Source organism: Aulonocara stuartgranti (genome assembly GCF_965226115.1).
Source record: "Aulonocara stuartgranti genome assembly, chromosome: 7".
In the NCBI taxonomy this organism is placed as follows: Eukaryota; Metazoa; Chordata; class Actinopteri; order Cichliformes; family Cichlidae; genus Aulonocara; species Aulonocara stuartgranti.
Window position 1 is genome coordinate 31,373,040 of NC_138945.1, and position 18,517 is coordinate 31,391,556.

General features: G+C 38.1%; 2 protein-coding genes across 12 annotated transcripts in view; one reads left to right on the plus strand and one right to left on the minus strand.

Moving 5' to 3' along the window:
• musk (muscle, skeletal, receptor tyrosine kinase) overlaps positions 1 to 18,517 on the plus strand; it is a 118,543-nt gene that overhangs the window by 69,104 nt on the left and 30,922 nt on the right. For 4 of the 5 annotated variants that reach the window (XM_082538843.1, XM_082538839.1, XM_082538838.1 and 1 more), the window contains exon 1: positions 17,091 to 17,291. The exons of the other annotated variant lie outside the window; for it this stretch is intronic. In XM_082538843.1, coding sequence (XP_082394969.1) covers positions 17,177 to 17,291 — 115 coding nt within the window. In that variant the 5' untranslated portion in view covers positions 17,091 to 17,176. Of the gene's footprint in view, positions 1 to 17,090; positions 17,292 to 18,517 lie in introns of those variants that run through there. 5 annotated transcript variants of the gene reach the window in all.
• rassf6 (Ras association domain family member 6) lies at positions 1,704 to 14,557 on the minus strand. Of its 7 annotated transcripts, none has more exons than XM_082538825.1 (12): positions 14,397 to 14,557; positions 9,651 to 9,777; positions 8,838 to 8,909; positions 8,581 to 8,659; positions 6,210 to 6,370; positions 5,680 to 5,771; positions 5,227 to 5,426; positions 5,041 to 5,142; positions 3,303 to 3,354; positions 3,095 to 3,213; positions 2,854 to 2,951; positions 1,704 to 2,456 (listed from the first exon to the last, which is right to left on the minus strand). In XM_082538825.1, exons 3-12 carry the CDS (start codon positions 8,894 to 8,896, stop codon positions 2,381 to 2,383), a joined length of 1,038 nt encoding a protein of 345 aa, XP_082394951.1. In that variant the 5' UTR covers positions 8,897 to 8,909; positions 9,651 to 9,777; positions 14,397 to 14,557; the 3' UTR covers positions 1,704 to 2,380. The 7 variants fall into 7 exon arrangements, with proteins under 7 accessions (XP_082394951.1, XP_082394950.1, XP_082394954.1 ...); XM_082538824.1 differs by having other exon boundaries at positions 8,838 to 8,912; XM_082538828.1 differs by lacking the exon at positions 9,651 to 9,777.

An 18,517-nucleotide genomic window follows, 5' to 3' on the forward strand; every position in this document is an offset into this window, starting at 1 on the left:
GTTGAGTGTCCTCAAACTTCACGTCTAAAATTAAATGATTCAGTTATCCACCATGAAGAAGCATGGAGTCATAAAATGAGTTAAAGACCCATGATAAGAATATTCAATCACCTTTCTTTTGTGGACGCACCTCCAGAGACACAAATGAATCTTAAGCAGTAAAATAAAACATGAATATTGAAGAATTTCATTTTTTTGTTTTCATTTTTATTGTCCCATCTTACTAGCTTTTTAATACAAACTAAGATTCATGTCGTGTTTACTTACTACAAGATCAGTCTAAGAAGAAAGAAGAGGCCCATGTCTCCAAATACACACACACACACACACACACACACACACACACACACACACACACACACACACACACACACACACACACACACACACACACGTGTGTGTCTGTAATCATTGGTGTACATCTATCTGGAATGAGAAACCATTACTTTTCTTCTCAATTCTGATGAACCAGTTTGACCTTGCTATCATGTGAATGGCTGGTTAGACATTTGTGCATGTTTGTTAATGGGCAGTTAAATGAGCTAATAAACCCAACTAATAATCAAATGCTCTCTCTCTCTCTCTCTCTCTCTCTCTCTCTCTCTCTCTCTCTTTAAACTTGTGGCTTACACCCAGAGTTGTCAGACACTTACATAGATCACATATTTGCTCTGCATGTACAATATCATCTCAGTTAAAACTACAAACTTGTATGATTTTCTTTTAAATAAAAAAGAAAATTAAATGAATGAACTAAATGAAAAGTTGCATTTAGTGGATAAGAATACATTCTTCCTCTTGAGTAAAACCCAATTTTCAAAAACAGAAATGTAAAACCTCTTCTGGGGCTTGCACAGCTAACATCTATGGATCTCCTTCATGATGGAACAGCAAAACTGTGCCACTGGGAACACTCATTTTCCATTTCTTAAAAGTCTACCATTTGGAAACTGGTGCACATGGAAACCCTATCCTACAATAAAACATCTGTTTATTCTCATTTAGTCATTCATCATGGCGGAGGAAAATTGCTTAGTAATATAAGGCTGTCTGGTGGGCTGGCAAGCCATTACAAAGTCTTTGCCTCTAAACTGCAGTGCTCACCTCATTTCACATTCATTATTTAACTATTAAGACAAAGTTTTCCATCTGTAAGCATTTTCCCATCTTTCACACACAGACACAGAGAAGCAAAATGAGAGAGGACTTTTATTTACTGGTTTTATCTCCTGTCATCCAGTTTTCCCATTATCTGTCCCCTAAAGTAGCTTATTATTGCATTCACTCTTTGTCATCTTGTTTGTACCATTGTTGATGATTGCTATATTTAATTAAAGTGGCATTTTCATCATTTTATGATTCATCTTAGACATATTTCCCCCACTTTCAACCTGTCATGTGTGGCATCTTTGGAACGATGTTTGGCTGCACAGAGTGACTAAGTGACAAATTAACCACCAGCCACTTTGAGAGGTTCAGATGAAGGCAAACAAATAAAAAAAAAGGGTGGAGGCAGAGAAACAAAATAACAGGGGCCTACAGTAAGTACAAAGTATTATGCAGACTCTCATGGAAGAGATAGAAACACACTGGGAAAACTACGTAGAGAGGAAAATGCAGGAGTCTGAGGAACGTGCAAATGCTAAGCCTCAAGGAAAGTTTTGTCTGGATTAAAATTTGACGAACACCACACACAAGAACTATTTCCATTGAGCCAATCAACACTTTATTACAAACCAGGAAAATAAATACCAGAAATCAGCAATAAAATCCATCCAACTCAACCACATATAAAATAACAAAGTACAAGAAAAAAGAGTAAATAGAATAGAATAGAATAGAATTCAACTTTATTGTCATTGCACATGCACAGGTACGATTAACAATCAATATAGTTTTATCAAAAGTCTATATACACATACATTGATCATTGATAAAAAATAGAAACCTTGAGCAGAGTCCAATTAACCCTTGAAAAGCTCCAGTGGCACACATAACTCAAACATAGCAAACAGAAAGCACAAACAGAAGTGGCCATGCTGGTCCCATATTTATTCACAGACACAGTGAACTACAATTTCTGGCAGCAACTTACATTTGCATCTTTAATTTATTTTACAGTTTAAAATAGAAAAAGACACATAAGACTGGAAGGATGATATATTTTTGTATGGGATATACACCAGCCTCGTGCTTCATATCCCAAATTGTTCATCTTTATTATGTATCAGAGATTCAGAATTATAACATTAAAGAGTGCGTGAAGAAAAAAAAAACAAGGGAAAAGAATTCCTCATATTTCTGTAGATCTTTCATCGTTGAACATGGAAATGGTGCTGTACTGAATGTTGAATCTTGTTTTAGGAAATCAGGTGAGTTGTTAGACACTGGTCTCAATGGGACGTGACATCTTACAGTTTAACATATTGGACAGGACTCTCTTTTGGTGTTTGTACCTGGCACCACACACACACACACACACACACACACACACACACACACACACACACACACACACACACACACACACACACACACACACACAGACAGATAGATAGATAGATAGATAGATAGATAGATTAGGAGAGAGATACAGACACCATAAGCAAAAAATAAATGAGAAAGTTTAAATATCGGCGCCACCACCTGACCTCAAACGTTACTACAGTTTTTATACTGGTGAATGTTGGTTATGCACATCTTTTTGACTGGTGTAAAGGAAGATGTAGTCATGCATAAGTGGTAAAACACGCACCGTTAGGCTCTTTATTTATATTCTCTATTTTCAAAACTTAATTGCACTCGTGAGAAAGCATTTCAAGAGCGTTTAAGCAAATAAAATTGTATACTAACTTGTTCTCAATCGTTTGTATCTCTCTGTTCTCCTCGTCTTTGAGTTTCTGTAAAACTTTTTCAAGGATTGGAAGCTCTAAGTTCAGATATTGAGCTACCTGCAAAGAAAAATATGTTACCATATAGTTTGCAACAAATAAAAAAGCAGAAAACTCCTTATTAGAAGTAAATGAAGGTACCTTAAAACACTTAAAGGGTAACATTATGTTACCATAAGTTAAGGCATGGCTACTACACTCACATCATCACTAACTTCCTCTTCATCTGCATCCATCAAAAAAATCTTCATGATGTCATCAGAGGGTCCCTGCAGTGTGCGCTCCCATAACGGCTGGTCTGTGTTACTCAGCTTCCTTTTTTCTGGACAAAGCACACAAGTGCCACATTGGTGCAGCATTTTCTTGTGCTATGTCTAATTATTGCATTTCTTGTGGAAAAGATGAACCCACCTCCACTTTGATGAAGACAGTAGAGAGCAAATTCCTGGGGATCGTTCTGTATCTGATGAACATACAGCCAAAGAAATATATAAATATATACATTTTTTTTTTTTGGATGAAGTTATTATGGTTTGATGAATTCTGACTATACATTATTTACATCCCATGCTTAATCCATGAGGTATAATAAGATATTTGCAACCCTGAGAGCAACCCATTATTTCACAAATGTTTGTAGAAGAACTCTATGTGCCTAGTGACTGGATTTTACCCACCAGAGGCCCTGGAAGTGATTGGACCACCTGGATTCAGTGATTGATATGGGTGACTAAATACATTTGCCAATATAGTGTACCTCCCTCCCTAAACAGTGCTGTGATTTCTTTTTTTTGACTCCTTCCTAATTTCTTGGATTTTTGCATATTTGTCACACTCATTTATTTCAGATCATCAAGCAAATTTTAATATTCATTTGTGTTCATAATTTTCATTTAAGGGTAACCTGAGCAAATATAAACTACAATTTTTAGATCATGATTTCATTTTTTTAAGGGACAAAAGCTATCCAAACCTCTCCTTCAGGAATTCATGATTCCGTTAATTACAAGAAGTAATCCAGGTCCTAGAGCAGCAAGGACCTGGAGTTGCTCTGTTGCTCTGTGCTCTGTAGTTGCTCTGTGAGTAACTACAGAGCATCGCACTATCACCATTGTCTGTTGGTATAATGTTCTTTTTTGATGTAACAGGATATAAAGCTGGTTCTTTTGTTATGCCCCGAATGAGTTCATGTTGTAAGTTTTGTAGGGCGGCCAGTCCTGGGAAGTTTCCCCAGTGTTCCAAGTTTTCTCCCTTTGTGGATAATGGCTATCACCTTGTTTCACTGGAATCCCAAAGCCTTAGAAATGGCTTTGTAACCCTTTCCATACTGAGATGTCACTGACTTTGTTTCCTATCTGTTCTCAAGTAAGTTAGGTTTAGGCAATGTGTGTCGCTTTCCGAGCTCCTTTAGCCTGTTTAAATTTTCTCAGACAGGTTCTATTTAAGCGATTACCTGATTCAACATGTCTGACAGTAATGAGGCCTGGGTGTGGCTGCTGAAAATGAACATGAGCATTCAAAAAAAATAAATAAAAAATTAATGATTTAACAAGAGGGGACAATGCAGAGATATGTTTGGGTTGCTGTTTTTTCCCTCCTGAATAAATGAAATCATCATTTAAAAACTGCATTTTGTATTTAAAGGTACAGTGTGTAAGTTATTTGTGACCTTTGAATGAAAAGTTATGAGGTGCATTATATGTGTGCCTGGTCTCTAGTCACATGCATAAAAGGATGGACTGGTGATACCCATGTTGGACACTGTATTCAAGATAGCCGCAACATCGCAACATCCACAAATGGTGCTCACAACAAAGTCTTTTTAATGCATTATTTCTACGTTTAATCAGCTTCTTAAAATATTTAATTACACACTAATCAATATATATATATATATATATATATATATATATATATATATATATATATATATATATATATATATATATATATATATATATATATATATATATATATATATATGTGTGTGTGTGTGTTCAAAATTGGGGTTTTGTCTATTAAAAACCTCATAGACTTACTGTACCTTTAAAAACTCAAGAAGGTGAAAATCCTTTTTTTCACAGCACTTGCATGTACACAAAATAAATTACAACAATTTTTTGTACCAGCCCTCTGGCACCAAACTTACCTTGAACTTGTGCAGCAGCTGTTCAATGACTTGGTTTGTGGTCATTCTGCTAGAGATACAAACTTTAGTTGGTGTACCAAAGCACGGAGTGAAGATCGAGGTCTGTGGAACAGAGTGAAACAACACTGACCTTAAACTCATGATGAAGAAAACAAGCCCTGAGGGCAGTTTTAAGCAGAAACCCACTTTGTAATTGTAGAAGTGGCCATTGATTGAAAAGCGATGCTGCCTTTCTTTTTCTCTTTGAGCTGCTGACTTTCCTGTGCTCCTCCTTCTTTTAACCAGCGAGGCATCACTCATACAGCGGAACAGGTTGGACTCTGCTTCCTGTTCTGGATTCTTCTGCTTTGGAGGGCGCAGGGTTGAGGTCTCATAAACAGGTGGTCCTTTAGATTGTGCAAACACCCCCAGAAAAAAAAGGTTCACATTCAACATATGGTGTAACTACAATAAACAAGACAGTTTTAAATGTGTGTAAACAAGTAGACATAACATTCAACTAAAGCTAACAATAAGATTTGATGATAATCCATAAGCCAAGATTTTATGTCCAACAATATCTATAATATACTCTAATTTAATGGTTAAGATAGCATTTTTGAGAAATGACAGAGATAGTGAAGAGAAAAAAGCGTTCACCTGGTAAAGGGTTTTTGATTGTTTCCTGTGGTGTCTCAACCATCTCATCTATCTGGTGAAGGTCAACATATTCTCCCCATCGTGACATTCCTCTGAAAGAAAGATTGACTATGAAAACAAAACCTGAAACACTTCAGCTATATAACTACTGTAGTCATGCAGTAGGGTCGCGTGTGAGCTGAAGCCTAGTCCAGCTACCACTGGTTGAGATGCAGGGTACACCTTGGACAGGTTGCCAATCTTAAGCAGAGATAACAGAGAGAGACAGACAACCAGTCGCACTCACTTTCACACCTATGGCCAATTTAGAGTCACCAATTAACTTGACCGCACCAATTGCATGTCTTTGGACTGTGGAAGAAGCTGGAGTACCTCGGGAGAACCCATGCAGACGCAGGGAGCTCATGCAAAGCCCGCGGTCAGATGGTGGAGGCAAACTCAGGATCTTCTTGCTGTGAGGCAATGGTGGCAACCACAGAGCCACTGTTTCCCACCAGTACTAAAAATATTGTACAAAATTTGATGTTAACCTCTTGCTTTCCAGTGGGCTGACTGGACTGGTGGGATCTGGAGAGGTCTTAGGAACAAATGGAAACATTTGCTTGTCATCCTGTATTTTCAGCCTGATTGGTCTCCGTACTCCCCAGCAGATATTCAGCATGCCTTCCACCACCACCGTGCCATCTGCTTCCTGTTACAGAAACACATACACAGACATGTTAAAACAAGCTTAACTATTAGCTATATGGCTAGATACAGTCCCAATCAAAAGTTTAAGACCACATGCCTTTAAAAGGCCAAATCTGTACAAAAATGTGGATTTTCTGTCAGGTAGTCACACTGTCATGTTGTTCTGATGGCAAAGGAAAAAAAACTTTCCCTTTTTGAACATGGTCGGGTTGTTGAACTGCATAAGCAGGGTCTCTTGCAGCGTGCCATCACTGCCGAGTTGGGACGCAGTAAGACAGTCATTTGGAATTTCCTAAGTGATCCTGAGGGTTATGGAACAAAAAACTCAAGTGGAAGACCCCAAAATTTCACCAGCACGGAGTTGGAGAATTCAATTGGCTGTCCGTCAAGACACTGGACGATCCTTGACCCAAATTAAGGCCATTACAGGTGCCGACTGCAGCCCGATAACCATCAGATGGCATCTGAAACTGAAGGGCTTCACAAACAGAAAAGGTCTTCAAAGGTCTCGTCTCCTTGAAAGCCACAGAACTGACTGTTTGGACTTTGCAAAAGAGCACCAAACATGGGACATTGAAAGGTCGAAGAAAGTTTTATTCTCTGATGAGAAAAAGTGTAACCTTGATGGTCTTGATGGTTTCCAACATTAGTGGCATGACAAGCAGATCCCACCTGAGATGTTTTTCTATACGCCATAGTGGAAGGGGCATCGTAACGTCTGGAGTGCTTTTTCCTTCAGTGGAACAATGGAGCTTCAGGAGATGCAGGGGTGTCAAACGGCTGCTGACCATATCCAGATGCTGCAGAGAGCATCCCTCATGGCCCTCGTCTGCGTGGTAACGACTGGACAACGCTACAGTACACAACACCCACAGGACAAGGACTTCTTCCAGGAGAATAACATCACTCTTTGGACCATCCTGTGTGTTTCCCTGATCTAAATCCAGTTGAGAACCTTTGGGGATGGATGGCAAGGGAAGTTTATAAAATTGGACAGCAGTTCCAGACAATAGATGCCCTTCATGCAGCTGTCTTCACCACTTGGAGAAATGTTCCCACTCACCTCAAGGAAATGCTTGCATCAAGCATGCCACAACAATTTTTTGAAGTGATCAACAATAACGGTGGAGCTATTCGATACTGAGTTCATGTTTGAAACTTTGATTTCTGTTTTGGTGGGGTTTACAGGTTTGTTTTGGGGAGGTTTGGTCCTAAACTTTTGATCAACTCTAAAACAGCCTTTTTCAGTGGGAACCTTGAAACCTAGTTAAGATCCAACTATGCAAAATTTTTCAACTATGCCATTTTTCAAGTGGTCTTAAACTTTTGATCGGGACTGCATATAGCTATAAAGTTGGAGACTGCATGAGACAACAGAATTATCAAAATTACAGCTCTATCATTATGTCATGGGGGAATCTAATGGATTATAATTGGTTATTATTTAATGATCTATGAAACAAACAAGCAAATAATAAATAAATATAAAAAATAGGCTTATTCTACAAGCAAATGCAATACGCAGTAAGAGCAGCAAGTACAAATGGGTGCTTTGTTTTAGGTCTATAAATTAAAGTTTATAGAATAATAACACTGTTTTAAATTTGTTCACTGTGAACAGGAAAACAGAAAACCAAGGAATAAATTTGTGCATAGGAATCTATATTTAATACTGATGCTCAATGGGGAAACACGGAGAAACTACTTGAACTTTAGGCCCACCTGCTTTCTGTGCAAAGAAGTCTGGGAGATCTTCCAGGAATGGTGACGCTATTTTCAGGAAAAACTGGCTAGTAGGTGGTGGTTAAATACCTGTTGATCTATGATGTGGAACATAACCTGCTCCTGAGCAGGTTAGGCTAGCAGTGTAAGCTACAATCTACACCTGTAAGAAGTGATCCACCTTCACAGTACTAAAAACCCAGGATTAACACTGAAGTACAGGCCTCGGGTCTGCAGTCTATTGGCTACCACAGACAAGGACAAACAATCTTTTTCTGTCAGAGTAGTGTGAGAGAACCCACACACATGCAAACTCCACACAGACAGGCCTAAACAGGCAGGTGCATTTGACCCCAGGAAGCCAAAGCACTAACCATTGAATCATGGTGCTTTTGTATATTACCTATTAATTAACTAACTAGCAATGTGAATATCCCAAGAATTGGGAAACAAAAGGGAAACCTATTTCAAATTCTTATTAAATCATACCTGAGCGTAAGTGAGGCGAAGTTGAGTCTGGTCCTTCAGGAAGCAGTTGTAGGTATTAAACAGGGAGAGAAACTCCGCTCTAAAATTAATAAAAAACTAAATGCAAGGTTTTGCACAGCACAGCCCGACAATGTTCAGGTCATATTTATTAGTTTATTATTTTATATGTTGCATTCTTTGTCAGATTATTTGGAACCACTTAAGGGAACATGAAATACAGAATGCATAAATGACATTTAGTATACAAAGTAACTCACCTGGACAGTGTTCGCCCATTCCCTGCCTTGATGACTGGGAGGAGAGCTGCTTCATTCATGTCTGGTCATCTACTGCTGTGAAAACAAACAAACAATTTTATAAAGTTAATGAAAACTTTATAAAAAAAACCCCTCAAACATATACGTGTAAGCTTGCGTGTAAAATCAGGTGACTAACACCAGATGCTGCCAACTTGTTGAACAGTATTGCGTAGTAGTGCATATGGCTCCATAAAAATAGTTAACCAGCATTATGAGCAACTTGAGCAAGGAAAGACACTGGGAGCTACAGTGCACTTCTACAATCCTCAACCAGCTGTCAGTGTTTCTAAGAACAAATTAAATAAAACGAGTCTTACCTCCTCTAACATGGTGAGTCAGAGCTATCCTCTCTTCTCACTGTCTTTGTGTCTGCCTCTTTCTTCCTTCTGTGCTTTAAATATCTCTTTCCAGTCTCTCTGTCTCTCTCTCTGATGTGTTATATTTATCCCTCTCTCTTTCTCTTGCTCTCTCTCTCTCTCTAACATGCCTTCACTCTTTTACTTTCTTTTTTGTGCTCGTCTCTAAGAGATTTTATAGCAGCACTCCACCCAGCAACCCGTGATGACAGTGTAGACCTAACCATTTGTTTATTCTTTGGTCAGAGACGCCGAAGTCTGTGACCGACAAAGAGGACTGCTGGAATATTCATGTTGCCTCATTTAAAAAACAAAAAAGCAAAAACTTCTTTCTCCTGTTATTTTCTGGAATCCTGCAAAAACTCCCAGCAGTCTGAAAACAGCAGTCATATATGCCTATTTCTTTCATTCTTACCGGTTTTCTCTGCCTCAGCCTGTTTGCTGGTAAGTAATATCTCAGTTATTCAGCAGCTGTCATACCAGAAGCCACGGCACTCCTCTTTCTGACTGACTGTTTCCTCTTGCACAGGGAGACGTGCCAGCTACAACAATAACAATAACAAAACTTTAAGCACGCAGTTTCTACAGAAAACGTTGGTATTTGTATCTCATGTGCACATGAAGATTTGACTGAATCTGGCAACAAACTTTAATGTAAAACTGCATTTAGGCACTGTAACAGTAAAGCACAATGTACAATCCCTAATATATCAAAGAATCAGTAAAGACTCTTTTTTACTCTTTTCTGATAGAAAACACTATGTTTAAGAATAATAATAATAAGAAGAATAACTTTATTTATCCCGAGGGAAATTCTTTTGTCATGTATATGCTCAAAGCAGCAGGAGAGACAGAGGAACAGATGAATAAGACATGAGATATACAATATATACAATAAGAATAGTAGTGTACAGTAATATACAGTAGGATAGTGCAAGACATAGTATCAGATAACTCTAACAAGTAATATATATAACTATATCCTTGTGTTCTGAGGGCCTCTGGATGTCTGGAGTTTTGATCTCCTCCATACCTGCTTCACGCCCTGGAGGACGGGGCTGTGGCCCCCCCACACCCTCTAGCAGATCATTACATGAAGGAACCTTTTAAAACAAAACAAGCGCGTCCATGCTCACAGGTGTACACACGGGTGATCACACCCACAAACTACACCCTTTTTGGCTCCTACCTCAAAGCACACTGTGTTCTGTTGATCTTATGTGCTGCACAATAATGTTTAATATTTAGTATTTACTGTCATATTCCCATATATCATTGTGATGTTGTTTATTCTATTACTCTTGTTCTCTTCTGCTTGTTTTCTTTTTTCTTTCTCAACAGGTGATCCAGGTGATCGATAGATGCATTTTCTTTTTCTTTTTTTTCTGCCCGTTCTGTTGTTTTTTGTTTTTTGCCCTTCTCCCCCGTCCCTCTTCTCAGCTGTCTCTCTTTCCCTCTTTCTTTCTCCCCTTCTTTCCTCCAGTCAAGTCTGTCCCGTATTCAGCAAGTGAAAATAAAATAAACAATAAAAGGTGAATCAAATGGACCATTATGGCAAGGCTGGGATGGTCAATTTGGTAAAGTAAATCCGTCGGGCATCTTTCTTTGCCTTTAGACAACAATTCTGATGGCAAAAGAGCCAAACGGGACAGGCAAAAAAACCAAAAAAACAAAACTATATCCTGGTGAATAAATAACTTAACTATCAATGCTGGCGATTCTAGAAAGTGACAGTATTGTGCAATAGAATAAAGGGAGTAGCAGCGTATGATGGGGGGATGAAACAAATATTCAATAAGGTACTGTTGGGTAATATTGCACGGTCTGGAAGGGAACAGAATAACATTGGTAATCGTCTCAGGAAAATCACCTACAGAGTGAGGAAGAGTTATTCTTATTGCCCCGGTACAAAGGATTTACTATGGCGGTCAGTTCTGCATTTCGGGGCAATGAGTCTTTTGCTGCGTTTGCTCCGATGGTCCATCATGGGGGCGTTCAGGGGTGGGAGGGGTTGTCCATGATAGAAACAAGCTTTTTTAGCATTCTCCTTTCAGACACCTCCTCCAGGTTCTCAAGTCTGACACCCAGGACAGAACCAGCCTTTCTAATCAGTTTGTTCAGCCTGTTGGCATCAGCTGTCTTCACCCCACTTCCCCAGCACACAGCTGCAAAGAACACGACGCTCTCCAACACCGAGTGGTAGAACATGGTCAGCATTTTCCTACCAACATTGAAGGACCTGAGTTGCCTCAGTAGGAAAAGTCGACTCTGCCCTTTTTTGAAGATAGCATTGGTGTTCTTGGTCCAGTCCAGTTTACAATCCAAGTGTACCCCCAGGTACCGGTAGTCCTCAACTATCTCCACATCAGCCCCTCTGATGGTGACAGGGTTAGGAGGAGGAGCCTGCTTCCTAAAGTCCATAATCAGTTCCTTTGTCTTTGTGATGTTAAGTAGGTTGTTTATAACCGTGTGCTACTACTACTACAACTCCTCCTCCTACTAATTACAATAATAATGGTTATCATAGTGATAGAAGCTTGGAGTTAGAGTTCATTTGAAAATCCAGGGTCTATGTAACAACTCCCAGGTGGGCATGTTTGTGTGAATGAAGTACTAAAGTACATGGCACAGAGCAAATGTACTTTTATAATAATGTTTGCTGAAATTGTTTTTAAAAAAAGTATTATCACGCTCATCATGCTGACTCCAGCTTACGAGTTTGAGTTAACTCCAGCAGTTTGTATGTTTTCCCTCTTAAACATGCAGAGTTTAGGGTTTCCAACAAATTTTAATCAGCAACTCTTTTTAGAATGTATAAATTGCCTATTAAGATTAATACGTGTTTCATTTTTTAAATCTAATAACGCTCATTTTTGAGAACATCATCTCACCTAAGAGATTTAGCCATTACAAGCATAGTAATTTATTTTTTACTGAGAGTGAAAATCGCAAGAACAAATATAACCGTGTTGAACTATTATAAGCATTAATCATTGTCTTCACTTGTTTCACAAAAAAACATTTATAATTAAATCTTAAAGCAAAAAACAAAAAAACAAAAACTTGCCTATTGCAAACTAGTCTGTGCATTCAAAGCATTGGTAAATCACGTGCCTTTCTAATCTTATCATCCCACCACCCCACTTATGAGCTCTGTTTTAATCTTAGCTCTCAGTTAGTTTAATCTCAGTTTGCGCGGTATAAAAATATTCTTATTTGTTTATTTTTAGATTTTTTCCTCGCATTGAGGATATTTGTGCTTGTAGTTACACAGCACAAACAAGCACAGGATGTACTTTCATTTATATATAACCTTTCTGTTCTTTGTGACCACTCAAATCACTTTTAGCTACAAGTTTTGTTTTAACCATTTAAAATTAATATATATATATCACTTTAGTGCAGCTCAAGCAATATCTCATACAAAAGCCCAATTTAGAATTATCAATTAAACTAACAGGTATGTGTTTGGACTATGAGAGGAAGCCAGAATAACCCAAGTGCTCTGGAATTGGTCAAACATGCAAACTCCACACAGAAAGGCCTAACTGGGTTTTGGACCTCCATAATCCAACTATATTTCAGACCTTGTATCTGTGCCATGGCAATACTTCTCAAGCCACTCTTCAGGCTAAAAGAATGACATTTAGACATTTTGAAGTATTTTATTTTTATATTTAATCTTGAAATGGTCCAAATTTGTCCTGAACAGTATGCAAAGGTTAAATCATTCCAATGGTATTTGCTTTAAGAAATCACAGCACTAATGTGATCAACAAGAACAATTTCTAGTCATAAAAACGTGATACGTGGTAGTAAGCTGCAGAGAATTTAAGCTCTAGCATATAATAATGTGAGCTCTTTCACTGACCTCTTATAAGCCTTTGTAATATAAAGGAAACAACTACTGTATATATACTGAAGAATATAAAGAATGCACAGCAATTTATCACCATTTCACACAGCATCCACATTCACAGTATTATAGTGTATTCACAAACATGTAATTATTTTAAATAATTTTGTTTTTTGCATTTTGTTACAATGTAGTTATACATTTTTAGAATTAATTCTTCATTTAAAAATATTTTGCATATTATAATCAAAAGTTGACTCTTAAAGTCTATACAAAGCATGCTTTGAGGGTGGACATCCACTGGAAGACAAGTGACCTTTAAAGTTGTAAATTTTGCTTGCAGAAAAAAAAAAAGAAAAAAAAGAAGAAAGAAATCAGCATCAAATGTGACGTTTGAATAGAACCATGGCATATATTTATGTTCTCTCAAGAGGCTAGTGGTGAGTAAAAATCCCACTGTAGGTGAACACTTTACAGCCCTCTCTCTGCTAATCCGCTAAACAAGCCATCAGGAAATAGATTTATTTATTTATTTATATTTTGAGAGGGCATATGTTCTGATAGCATGCGATAATCACTCGGAAACTTTTACAACTCTTTGGCATATACACTTCACACAATTCAGTGCCACAGTTGACTGCTTCACTTTACTTTTAGTACGATGTTATCTGGAGGTTGAACAGATGATTTTGTGTGTGTATGCACTAAAAGCCTTTTTCAGATTGTCAGCTGTGGTTCTATAAAAACGGAATGAGGCCAAAGAAAACAAACACACATCCATGTATTTGTTTTACTTCCTTTACTTTACTTTTTGCTCCTCCCCATTTTGCCACTCCTTTCTGTATCTGACTGTCTTCATACATAGCCCTTGCTCTTTGTTTCTCCCTAGATTTGACCTGATTATGTCATTTTAATATACCTTCTGGTTGTTTCTTGCACCTGGGCTGCAAAACTTGACAAACATTGTGACAAAGCTTTGTTCTACTCCAGCCTACAGATAAACTGTGCTGTATCAGGCTACTGTATGACTCGAGTCACATGAGCTCTAGTCTGTGACATTGGTGTCCACCCCATGTGGCTAACATAGAATGAGTATGCTTTTCATACAAATAATATAAAGAATTCAACTATTACAGTCTTTTATTTTCTTAATGTGACTGGCAAGTGTTGCTCAGCAAGAGGTGTAACGCATTTCATTTCCATTTTGTTAAGCCAGACACTCTTTGGTTCTTTTACAGCTGCAAAGAACACCTTAACAAACCAAAGTATAAAGTGAAGATGTACCAAAAGTAAATTTCCTCTTACCTGACTAGTGTATCTTTTAATCTTCTATCGAATGAAGCAAGTTCACTCCATATTCGAGCTCTCATGTGTGCATAATGTACATGTGTGTTTGTGGTAGGAGGTCCAGAGTACGGTGCATGTGGCAGGAGGTGAGCGTGTGTAGCACCCCACAGCAGCTGGTTAATTATTACAGAACATGTTGAGACAGTGTTCATAGGGAGTGGCTGACTGACACCAGATATGACTCGACTTAACTGTACGTTTGTGCATGCATGCCCGGAGAGAGTGAGAGTGGGGGTTATGCATAACACATTGCATTTGCCTGCTGGGCAATTTTACAAATTACAAATCAACTGAGATTGTAGTGGGATTGGAACACTGTTGATGTTTGTACCATTTGGACTGAACCATCTAGAAAGTCTTCAACATTCTAAATACAGAGTTTATTCACATCCTGCACATTTGTCCTTTTAAAAGTTTAGACCAGGTGTCTTACACTGCCAGGATCAAACATCTACTTTGTTGATGTTCAGGTTACAGCATGTAACACCACAAAATCCTACTAGTCAACATTCAGTATGTTTGCTTTTAAAATAGAACTTGACTCCTTCTTTTTATTAGGTTATAGTTAGGGCTGGATCAGGTGACTCTGAACCTCTTTTAGTTATGCACAGTAGGCCTGGGCTACTGGGGGGTTCCCACGATGCCCTGAGTGTCCTGAGCAGATGACCGCCCCTCCCTGAGCATGCTCCTACTGGAGGTTTCTTCCAGTTAAAACTGAGTTTTTCCTGCCCACTTTCTCCAAGTGCTTGCTCATAGGGGGTCATCTGATTGTTTGGTTTTTGCTGTATTAATGTATGCTCTTTACCTTATAGTACACCTTGAGGTAACTGTTGTTGTGATTTGCCATTATATAAATAAAATTGAATTGACCTGAACTGAAAAATGTGACTTTGGAGTTTAATGTAATTTTTTTATGTTCTCTCAAAAGAAAACAGACGTTTTGTTCAACTGTCATAATCTCAAAAGCCTTAGCAATGATCTTTTCAAATAAGCAATTTGTGTCAAATACACATGCATGTGAGCACCAACAAACACATTAAAACAAATACATACATATGAATACAAAATGTAGGGCAGAAACCTGGTAGTACAGCCTATGTAGAGAAAAAAAAGTTAAAAAGTTTACGGTTGTCAAAACAATGGACGTCTTTAAAGTATGTTTGCAAACCTCAGTCTGATGCAAATTGGAGCCACTACTGCGATTCTGTCAGCAGAGGGAGGCAGAGTATTAGTGCAAATATTTAACAGAGACATCTGGTAATACTGAGTCAGAGATTCCAGGCCTATCAGTCTCAGGGGGATCTTGTTATCTTTTTCAGTTTTATCCTGGTTTGATACCAGGTTAAAACCTGATCTCTTTGATGTGTTTGGGTTACTTTGGTGTTGTAACACTTTCATGAAACAATAAAACTGATTAAAAAAAACTGGACTCATTACACTACATACAGCCCAGTTCTGTCAAGCAGCAGTGTAAACTAATAAAATCCTGTGCTTTGGCAGAGCAGCAGTTTATATAACATTTACTGTATACTGTTTACTATATAATAGGCTAATGTACTCTTTGAAATAGCAAAGGGTGAATGGAGCTAGACAATCAACAGATGTGAATTATTTCATCAGACGCAACGTTTACATGGACTGTAAGTTAAAGAATTCTCATATTATAGGCTTTTGCTAATTAGCCAAAAAGCCCATAAGAACAGAATGATAAAACAAAACAAAACAAGAAGGTCACAAACAAGCAATCCTTTGTATTTTACGTTTAATTTAATCCGCTTTATTTATTAATTTTTTGAAACAAACCTCCCTGTGACATCCGTTAGGTCAACAGTTAAACCTACACAGATGACAGACTGAAGCTAACTGTGTGTGCTGATGGAGTACAATAGTAGAGTGTATCTGAAGCAGAATGGATAAGGAGCAAATAAACTGAAATGCCATTCCTTTCCCAAAATAAAACAGGACGTACAGGCTGGCAGGCAACAGGTGGGCACAAAGGCTTCCTTCTGGAGTGTGTGTGTGTGTGTCAATATATAACAGTAAATGCATGTTAAGTAATGTGCTAAAATAAGCCTGTCTATATATTTTTTAAAAATACGTATTTGTAAATTTCTTTATATATTAATATTAATGACTTAGTATTAATATTAAAAGAGGATACATCTGCAGATAAAATATACCTTATTTTTCTTTTGATGGTTGACATGAGCTGACTTTAGTGGCTTTTTGGTTATTTTACTTGTGTATTTAAGGATCACACCTCTGACCAGATTTACATGGAGCCATTGGTGCATGAGAAAAAGGGTAGTATGCCAATATAAAGTAATTTGCACTGCATATAAAAAATGTAGAAGTTTCAGAATTTCTGTGTCTTTATGTATGCCCATACTGACCAAAACCTGTACCTAGTGTCTTATATGAATATGATAAATAAACACTGTTTGTTGATGACTTTAAATGTAGTTAACACACCAGCACTGGAGCCTGTGGAGCTTAGAGCAGAACTACACAACCTGAGTGACTGTACATGAGGACAGCAAGCAGCTGCCGCCGTCAGTTACAAAGTTAAAAGACACACGCGCGCACACACAGATACATACGCAGAGTGATTGAGCTGGTTCTTGCTGAGCGCAGAGCTCATGGCTGTCCCTGGCTAAGACACACGCAGATGCACATAGGAGAGAAACACAACAAGAACATCTCTATATGTACTGGGGGAATCTCACCATAGTCTCATTATGTATCTGCTAGATAATGGTCTGACCAATAATTCTAGAGCAAGGATGACGACTGTGGAACACATTTTGGTCTTTCTGCTGATTTTGATCCCTTCATGTTACAACATGCAGACAGGTAAGTGAGACTCCTACACCAGAGGTCCTTCAAGCATGTCTTTTTAAAGTTTTCTAAAGTGTCTTATTACACTGACGTGGTGAATAATTAGAAGAACATGAAGTTTGAATTAATTATGCATGAAAGCTGCAATGTGCTTGCCAAGTTACAACAGCAATCCTAATAAATGTCACGAAATGTAAACAGAAGAACAAAACGAAAAAAAAAAGGATAAACCTTTTAAGACCGTGCCTTTGGATGGGTGCACATGTGTAAGTGAATATAATGTGCAGAAGACAAAGAGAAAGCAGTCTGAGTTTTTCCTGGCACATGTAATCACCTGTTTCCCACTGCACATCCTGCAGGGAAAAGGAGAAGGTGTTTATAGGTCAACATAGTGTAAATGTGATTAAATCTACATCCTTCCTACACTTTGGGATATCCTCTCTGAAGCATATGGTAGGGGTGGTGGGGAACTAGCTATTCCTGCTTCTTCTTCACCACATCTCAGCCTGATTGAGACACCTCCTGCTGAGCCACATTGGGAGGAAACAGCAAACCTGAGCTTGTTGTTGAACCAATAAGGTCAGCTTCAGGGTCATGAGATGCAAGATGTAGATGAAGTCATCGATAATACACTACTACACATTGGAAATTATTTAAAGACTACACACATAAAGCTATACATGCTACAAATCGTCTCATAGAAACAGGTGGTGCAGATGCAGTTTCTCTTTGCCTGGTTGGCTATTGTAACAGTCAAGCTACACGGTGGACTGACATGGTGTAGGGTTAGGTTTGACTGTAGGTTTTTCCTGTGGAAGTCATTGATCAGAAGGTTGAATTGATGTGCATAGCTTCTTCCACGTCATTGCAGATCAACTACAGTCAAATAAGAAAAGAAAAGTATTTCTTGAAGATTTGATTTAAACAATATCTACAACACATTAACATCTTAAACTATTCCACTGGATTTACAATAAGTCTTGAGTCACTCCTCATTTTTTTCTTTTGCTTCCAAGGACCCAGACTTTCTTGTACGTTTTAAAGCGGTCTAAAACAAGTTCTCCAAGCTTTCTGAAGGTCTTTCAAATTTTCTCTTTGGACACTGGCTTCTATTTTCTCTTATATACTGTATTTCTGGGATGTTTGTATATATTTCAATAGATCACTGAACCTATTTCCTAAATATAAAGCTAAATATAAAGAAATAAAGGGTGACTCAAGACTTTTGCACAAAAGCGTAC